The sequence below is a fragment of the Muntiacus reevesi genome, chromosome 9, assembly GCF_963930625.1.
Source record: "Muntiacus reevesi chromosome 9, mMunRee1.1, whole genome shotgun sequence".
Taxonomy (NCBI): Eukaryota; Metazoa; Chordata; class Mammalia; order Artiodactyla; family Cervidae; genus Muntiacus; species Muntiacus reevesi.
In genome coordinates, this window is record NC_089257.1 from 14445803 (window position 1) to 14455331 (window position 9529).

The 9529-nt window shown below is 42.0% G+C and overlaps 1 protein-coding gene across 1 annotated transcript; it reads right to left on the reverse strand.

Annotated features, from left to right (window-relative positions):
* Positions 1-2586: 2586 nt before the first annotated feature.
* On the reverse strand, positions 2587-3516 carry LOC136174643 (olfactory receptor 4X2-like). Its single transcript, XM_065944819.1, has one exon. The coding sequence runs from the start codon at positions 3514-3516 to the stop codon at positions 2587-2589; it is 930 nt and encodes a 309-aa protein (XP_065800891.1).
* Between the last annotated feature and the right edge of the window lie 6013 nt (positions 3517-9529).

Below are 9529 nucleotides of genomic sequence, written 5' to 3' on the forward strand. Positions count from 1 at the left end.
GGGAAAGATTGAAGACAAAAGAAGGGGGTGACAGAGAATGAGATGGTTGGATGGCATCACCAACTCAATGGACAAGAGGTTGAGTGAACTCTGGGAGATAATAAAGGATAGGGAAGTCGGGTGTGCTACAGTCCATGGGGCCACAAAGAGTTGGATACAGCTTAGTGACTGAACAAGAAGTTCATACTGATTGAATTCTAGATTCCATCAGGAAGATTGTTCACAAGTCATGGAGCAAATCTCACCCAGGAACACCCAGCTAAACCACTGGCATCCCCAGCACACTGCATGCAAGCTCCCACCTTCTGCAGCCAACTTCCAATGCATACTCTCAAGGGCAACAGCAAAAGCAGGTTCTAAGAGACAGACAGAGATGCAGAAATAGTCCCAGGTGTGTGGGCATAAGCCTGTAACTGTACACTGTATTCAGGGCAAAAGGAGAGAGACAGTTCCATTGACACATTGTAGGTTCAAAAGAATACAAATAATTTTAAGAATTACGCCACAAAGGAAGCAAGAGGTTTAGGGCAGGTGCATCTATACAAGGTATGAGAAAGCCTTAGAATCTACAACATCTTAGAATCAATAGCAAGACTGATGAAAGATATTTTATCCTAAAGTAACTGGTAAATAACAGAGCAAGTGATACTTAAATCAAATGCAAGAACAGCAATGCAAAATTCCCAGGAACATAAAATATCAAGGAGACAAGACAACACCAAAAGATTGTGGTAATCTTCCTGTAACCAAACCCAAAGACATGGAGATCTACAATTTACCTGACAGATAATTCAAAATCTCTTTTAAGGAAATTCACTGAGTTTCAAGAAATCATAGTAAAACAATCCAATGAAATCAGGCAGACAATACATGATCAAAATGAGACAATTAAAAAAGATTAGTGATCATACAAAAGAACCAAATGGAAATTCTGGAGCTGAATTTCTGAAGAATTCAATGGATAGAAAATGCAATAAAGAGTATCAACAAGAGAGTAGACCTAGAAAAAAAAAAAATCAGTAGATACAGAGTGTGTTTAGTTGCTCAGTCATGTCCAACTCTTTGTTCGTGGGGAATCTCCAGGCAAGAATACTGGAGTGGGTTACCATTCCCTCCTCCAGGGGACCTTCCCAACCCAGGGTTCAAACCCATGCCTCTCTCATTGCAGGTGAATTATTTACCATCTGAGCCACCAGGGAAGCCCATATACTGAATAGGAACATTGGAATATCCAATGCTGAATAGAAAAAAATTAAAAGATGAAGAAGTGTTACCTATAGGAGACCATCAAAAAAAATCAATATCATTGTCATTCCAAAGAAAAAGAAAAGGGGTCAGACAGCTCATTTGAAGAAATTACAGAAGACTCTCCAAACCTGGAGAGAGATTTGGGCATTCAAGTCATGAAAGTAATAAATTTTTCATTATATCAATCCAAAATGACCTTCTCAATACATATTATAATAAAACTGTAAAAACCAAACACACAGGGATAATCTTCAAAGCAGAGAGAGGAGAGAAGTTTGAAGCCTGCAAAGAAACCTCCATTAGATTATCAGCAGATTTCATAGCAGAAATCTTGCAGGCTTGAACAGAATGAAAAGATATTCTCAAATTATTGAAAGAAAAAACATGCCAACCCAGAATACTCTATCCAGAAAAGTTATCATTCAGAAATAAAGAAGAAAAAGACTTTCACAAACAAACACCTAAGATAATTCAATATCACCAGACATACCTTACAAGAAGTGCTAAAAGTTCCTATGGTTAAAAAAAAAAAAAAAAAAAAAAAACAGTGACTAGTAGCATGAAAATATATGGAAAATATTCAACACATTAAATAAAGCAAATGTATAGTCATATTCTGAAAATCTAATACTGTAATAGATGATGTGTTAACCACTTAACTATAGTATAAAAGTTAAAAGATGTGAGTAGGAAAGTATTCATAGCTACTATAATTTGTGAAGGAATATACAACATAAAAAGAGGCATATTGTAATATTGAAGACATTTGAGGGTATAAGAGGGCAAAGTGTTTGTATGTAATTAAGTTGCTAACAACATAAGGTAGACTAGTTTATCTTTTATGTAAGCCTCATATAACCACAAGGCAAATCTACAGTGGATTCACAAGAAATAAAGATAAGGAAATAAGAGGATAACACCATGCAAAGTCACCAATTCACAAATGTAGGTAACAAGAGTATTAAAAATTAACTACAAAGCAGCCAGGAAGTATTTCATCAAATGGAAACAGTAAGGCTTTACATTTCAATGATTACTATAAGGATAAATAGATTGAATTCTCCAATCAAAAGGCACAGAGTTGCTCGGTGGATTTTTTTAAAAGAAGAGGAATTCCCCGACAGTCTCACGGTCAGGACTGCATGGTTTCAGTGATGAGGATGCAGCTTCCATTCCTGCTCAGTAAACTAAGACCCCACAAGCAACACAGCTGGACTGGGGGTGGAAAGTGGATTCTCACAAGGTAAAAAATATATGTATATGTATATGTATATATATATAATATATGTAACTACTTGTGGTGATGAATATTAATACCAAGACACCAAAGCTCAGCCTCTACCTCTCTTCTAGCTTCATTGCTCTGACCCACAGCCTCTTCATGGCCTTCTTCACTTCAGCATTTCTCAGGGAGTAGATGACAGGGTTGAGCAGTGGGGTGATCACCGTGTAGAACACGGCCACCGTCTTGTCCGCAGACAGGGTGGTGGAAGGTCTCAGATAGATGAAGATGCAGGGAGCAAAAAATAAGGTGACCACGGTGATGTGGGACCCACAGGTGGACAGGGCCTTGCGCCGCCCCTCGGAGCTCCGAGTCCTCAGATGCAGCAAGATGACCACATGGGAGGCTAAGAGGGCCACGAAGCTGATCACAGACAGGGTCCCCCCGTTGGCAACGATCAGAAGACCAACGAGGAAGGTGTCAGAGCAGGCAAGTTTGAGCAGGGGAAGCACATCACAGAAATAGTGGTCGATCACATTGGGGCCACAGAAGGGCAAGTGGAAGACGAGAAGGCTATCGACCAAGGAATGCACGAAGCCTCCCACCCATGCTGCTCCCACCAGGAAGGCACACGCCTGCCGGTTCATGATGGTGGTGTAGTTGAGGGGCTTGCAGATGGCCACGTAGCGGTCATAGGCCATCACGGTGAGCAGGAAAGCCTCAGTGCCACCAAACAAGTGAATAAAGGAAAACTGTGTCATGCAGCCCCACAGAGATATGGCTTTCCTTTCAGCCAGCAGACCTGAGATGAGTCTGGGGGCTGTCGTAGAGGCATAGCATATCTCCACAAAGGACAGATAACTCAAGAAGAAGTACATGGGGGAGCCAAGGCTTCTGCTGCTCATGACAGTGAGGACAATGAGGAAATTCCCCAGCACGATGGCTACATACAGGAGCAGAAATATCACAAAGCAGACTTTCTGCACCAGCTGATTGGGAGAAAGTCCCAGGAAAATAAACTCTGTCACATTGTGTGTTTTAGCCATGATATAGCCACCAGGAGGCAATAATTTGGAAGGGTGATCTGAAATGATACAAAAGACTCCTACATTAAGTGGGAAATTTACATAACAATCTGTTTTAAAAGTGAGAAGCTTGTGGGCTGGATACTGAATGATAAGTATGAGCTAGTTATTTAGAAAAGAAGGGAAAAACACTCCAAGGAAGCCGAGGAGAAAGTGCAAACTATAAAAATTTGAGCAAGGCTGAAGTAAAGTGAAGAAGAGCAACCATAAAGTTGTAGCCTCTGGGTCTTCCCAGCGCACCAGGCCCGAGCACTTGTCTCATGCATCCAGCCTGGGCTGGTGATCTGTTTCACCCTAGATAATATACATGTTTCGATGCTGTTCTCTTGAAATATCCCACCCTCACCTTCTCCCACAGTGTCCAAAATTCTGTTCTGTACATCTGTGTCTCTTTTTGTTTTGCATATAGGGTTATGGTTACCATCTTTCTAAATTCCATATATATGCGTATCGGGTGGAGAGGGAGGTTGGAGGGGGGATCGGGATGGGGAACACATGTAAATCCATGGCTGATTCATGTCAATGTATGACAAAAGCCACTACAATATTGTAAAGTAATTAGCCTCCAACTAATAAAAGTAAATGAATAAAAAACTTTGGAGCCAGGATCCAGTACCAATTCACAAAGGACTATTATGGACTTTGGGGTTTATTTAACAGACAATGGGGAATCATCAAAAATGTTAGTGGACCCAAAGGCAGAATCACTTGGCATGCAGACACTGGACTACTGGACTAGAGGTTGAACTGGGAGAAGTCTATTAGGAGACTGATCACCTCACTGGATGATGTAAGGCAGCAGGTATGGTGTTGCATGTCCAAAATAACCATCTCTCTATTGCCATTGAATGCTTCTGTCTTTTGCCTGCAGATTTCCTTCATCCTGCTTCCTTTTGCTCCTTTCCCTTCCTGGTTTTCAGAATAAGAATCTCACCTTCCCATATACCCTTCAGGGTCTTCTGAAGAAATTTCCCTGAATATTCAGCACCCTCTCTTATTTCTGCTTCTCCACCTAATTATCTGCTTCTGCATTCGGTCACCAGGTGACCTAGTTCCTTTCAAAAGTTCCAGTTCAATCCATCCACAATTCTTCTCCTTACAGGTACCGTCACTTCTTTCAGGCTTCTGTCCCTCGGTGGCAATAGAAGTACAAACCACCTCTCCACCCAAAATGCCGACTATGACACATCCATAAAAGAAGGCAGACCTTCCAACACCTCAAAACATCACCACGATTGTGCACTGACTGGTTAGCAGACTATCTTCACCCATGCTGGATTTGGTCAAGGTGACTGAGATCGAATTGTATCAACATGGTCCCCTCCTACAGTTGGACTCCAGGGCGCCTGAGACCAGGAGTCATGTGACATCCACTCACACCACAAATCATCCTTCCTTGAGCATTGGGAACAGGTGATTATGTACTATCACAAGTCACCACTATAAGGAAATCACCAACAGAGTTTATGATTGCAGAGACCAAGAGAAGGGAGAGACCATCGCTAAACCCTCAGATCTTTTGAGAATTTTACCAAATCACTCCTAGAAGAAACCACTGCTGGACTCCTAGGTTCATATTCCAATTACTACAGGTGGTAACTAATCTAGAAAGTTATTTACCCTCTCAGAGACTCAAATCCACACCATTCCTTGGAGATAAAACCTACCTCACAATTGGATGCCATATGTCTCCCTCCTAGCCCATCCCAGGAGACGTTAAGTATTCGTACACTGTGCTGCCTTGGAAGCTTCTCAGAGATAGGAAATCCATTTCCCAATCTATACACCCTTACAGTCAGTGATTCCTCCTCTCTCAAGACATTTTGAAATCACAGCACTTTCCTCGCCAACTTATAATTATGTTCTGTGACCATCTGGTCCACTAAATTCTGAATTTACTGGGGTAGAGATTATAAACTGCTCAACACTCCATCTCCGGTGCCAACTGAATATCCACCACAAAATAGAACTCAGTGAATGTATATGGAATGAAAAGCAAATATAAATCTTTCCTAGCTTCTGAGCACAGTATTTGGTACATTGTAAACGATCATTAAATGTTGAAAGAATAAAGGACCAACACCAAATATTCTCCATCCCTGTGTCCCATGTCTAGCACAATGCTTGCCTCAGGCAGAGACCAGATCAATGTGGAGCATTTTGTTAAATGCCAGGGATGTCTGACAATATTCCCTTTGCTTTCAAGATGAAATAGCAACCATCCCATGCTCACAAAATAAAACTCACCCCAGTGTTTCTGTAGCTTTATTGTCTCACCACAATTCTTTTTTCTGTTCTAACCACACAAAAGCAAATAATACCCCCCAAGAACATCCCCTAGAGTATGCAGTTCCCCAGTTATTCAGTCTAAAACCATTAAGGTCAAGCAACCAAACAGAGCTCATACATCTCAGGATTCGCCAGATGGAGAATCCACTCCTCCGCAGCCTCAGGCTTGGGAATGTTGAGACTAACCCAGAGGGTGCACTCTGCTGATTTAAAACAAGAGCACAGCAGACTCGCCTCCCTTGCGTTCCCCAGAGGTGTAAGAATTCTGGTGACCAGTCTGCATTCACGTAGTTGAGAGATACCAGGGAGGAAGGCATGGTGATCAAGTGAGAGAAGACTGGTCCCCAGAGACCCATGCCTGGCCCCTTCCTAACCAGGCACCTACCTCATGGGAAGCAGGACCTGGATACTAACATCTCAAACTTCCTTGTAGGTAACATAACTTCAGAAATCAATAGGGAATGGTAAATTAACTTCACCCAGTGTTCACAGGGTACTTAGGCTATGGGGCTCCATGCTGTTTAGAGGTCAGTTAGATTCAGCTCTTATCACGAACTCAGTCATGTGACTTTACATGAAATGACACCATTCAAAGGATGGGTCCGAGGGTATGGGCAGTGTCAGTAAACTGAGACAGCACTTCTACTGGCCTTTGGTGTGGACGAGGGTGCAGAACAGTAGATCTCAACTGTGAGCGATTTTTGCCTTCAAGGGTATATTTGGCAATATCTGGACACATTTTTCATTGTACGAACCTGCGGGGGAGGAGGTATTAGCATCCAGTGGGCAGAGGCCAGAGATGCTAAGAAATATCCTATAATGCACAGGATAGCCTCCACAGCATAGCTTATCTGAGCCAAATCACAATACTACTGCTATTCAGATACCCTGCTAAAGAGGAAAAAAAATCTGAACTGGTGTTTATTAAAACTTGACTTTGATTGCATATGATTTATTGATCTGCTTTGAATCTGCAACAAAATGTTTTCCCAATGCCATAATGGCACTTTGCAAAATCAACGTACTCTACACCAGTACTATTCATGAATGTCATTAACTCAGTCTTGAGTAAAATTAAAGATGAGACAAGATGAGAAAATTCAACTAATAATTAAGGAGAAAATTATAATGACATAGTTTAAGATTGTTTTAAAGATTTTAATGCAATCACTCTGAGAACACAAACCCTAATTAATCATTATTCTCTATATTGAAAAAAAGCACCAGGAAGAAGATTAGCAAATAATTACATAAAAGTTTCCAATATTTCAGTTCAGTTCAGTTCAGTCACTCAGTCGTGTCCGACTCTTTGCGACCCTGTGAATCGCAGCACGCCGGGCCTCCCTGTCCATCACAAACTCTCAGAGTTTACCCAAACTCATGTCCATCGAGTTGGTGATGCCATCCAGCCATCTCATCCTCTGTCGTCCCCTTCTCCTCCTGCCCCCATCCCTCTCATCATCAGGGTCTTTTCCAATGAGTCAGCTCTTCTCATCAGGTGGCCAAAGTATTTGAGTTTCAGCTTCAACATCAGTCCTTCCAATGAACACCCAGGACTGATCTCCTTTAGGATGAACTGGTTGGATCTCCTTGCAGTCCAAGGGACTCTCAAGAGTCTTCTCCAACACCACAGTTCAAAAGCATCAATTCTTCGGTGCTCAGCTTTCTTTATAGTCCAACTCTCACGTCCATACATGACTACTGGAAAAACCATAGCCTTGACTAGATGGACCTTTTTTGGCAAAGTAATGTCTCTGTTTCTTAATATGCTGTCTAGGTTGGTCATAACTTTCCTTCCAAGGAGCAAGCGTCGTTTAATTTCATGGCTGCAATCACCATCTGCAGTGATATTGGAACCCAAAAAAATAAAGCCTGACACTGTTTCCCCATCTATTTCCCATGAAGTGATGGGACCGGATGCCTTGATCTTAGTTTCCTGAATGTTGAACTTTAAGCCAACTTTTTCACTCTCCTCCTTCACTTTCATCAAGAGGCTTTTTAGTTCCTCTTCACTTTCTGCCATGAGGATGGTGTTATATGCCTACCTGAGGTTATTGATATTTCTCCCAGCAATCTTGATTCCAGCTTGTGCTTCTTCCAGCCCAGCATTTCTCATGATGTACTCTGCATGTAAGTTAAATAAGCAGGGTGACAATATACAGCCTTGACGTACTCCTTTTCCTATTTGGAACCAGTCTGTTGTTCCATGTCCCATTCTAATTGTTGCTTCCTGATCTGCATACAGATTTCTCAAGAGGCAGGTCAGGTGGTCTGGTATTCCCATCTCTTTCCGAATTTTCCACAGTTTATTGTGATCCACACAGTCAAAGGCTTTGGCAGAGTCGCTAAAGCAGAAATAGATGTTTTTCTGGAACTCTCTTGCTTTTTCGATGATCCAGCAGATGTTGGCAATTTGATCTCTGGTTCCTCTGCCTTTTCTAAATCCAACTTGAACATCTGGAAGTTCACAGTTCACATACTGCTGAAGCCTGGCTTGGAGAATTTTGAGCATTACTTTACTAGTGTATTCTTTGATATAAGACTGTATAAAGTCCTGAAGGTCCCCTTCAAACCTTCTGAAGCTGGTATTATTACTGTCTCCATTTGTATTTGTGGAAACTGGGACCCAAATGAATTAAATGATCCATGAATGGTTACTTGAGTAGGACTTCTAACCCTGCTCTTCAAATTCCATCCTAAACAAACTGGCCCTCTCTAGAGCAAATAGGGCAAAGCAAAGGAGATTAATGTGGAACAGTCCCTGTTCTGCTGGAGAAGGACTGGACACTACTGGGTGGAATGCTAACAACCTATTCTCCCCAGCTCTGCTCCCCAGCATCCCAGGAAACCATCAGTCCTTGGTCCCCAAAATCCCTGGCCCATCCTGCTTGATATCCATGCACTCCGTCTTTGTCATGGAGTCCTCTGGAGGTGGTAAGAGCCCTGAAAGCAGACTTATGATACTGGTCCCCCCCTTGCTTAAGACTTACTGTGTGATTTGGGTAAATCTTTTAATCTTGCTGCATTTATTTACTCACCTGTCTCCTGAGAGCACAAAATGAGGAATATGAGTAAAGTGCTTTGAATATCATAACCAAAGAGAAGGTGAGCTTCAACAACTATTGTTAATAAAGGAATTATTAAGTGCTATTATCCATTTTATAGATGAGATACCTGCAGATTCACAGGCTGTCACAGGTTCGCTGAATGAGCCTTTAAATATCACACTAAGAGCCTCATAAAGCCTTCCACCATGGCTCAGATGGTAGAGAATCTGCCTGCAGTGCAGGAGACCCAGGTTCAATCCCAGGATCAGGAAGATACCCTGGAGAACAGAACAACTAGCCACTCAAGTCTTCTTGCCAGGAGACACCCATGGACAGAGGAGCCTAGCAGGCTACAGTCCATGGGGTTGCAAAGAGTCAGACACAAGTGAAGCAACTTACCATACATGAGCCTCCTGGACTATGACCCCACCTTGAGTGTAGTGATTACAATTTACTTTTATGTGTATTCCCAGTGCCTCACTCATTACAGATAATAAATATTTAATGACTGGAAGATTAAGGGAACAAGTGGAATATTATTAGAAAAACAGAAAGAGTTCCCATTACAAGCATCAGACCAGAGATGCAAAATCATCTTAGATGCTACAAAGACGGGAAGTTTCCCAAGTCCAGGCTCA

Bases quoted from the DNA above. Each gene is read 5' to 3' on its own strand.
- LOC136174643 (XM_065944819.1), bottom strand. From the start codon at position 3,516: ATGGCTAAAACACACAATGTGACAGAGTTTATTTTCCTGGGACTTTCT.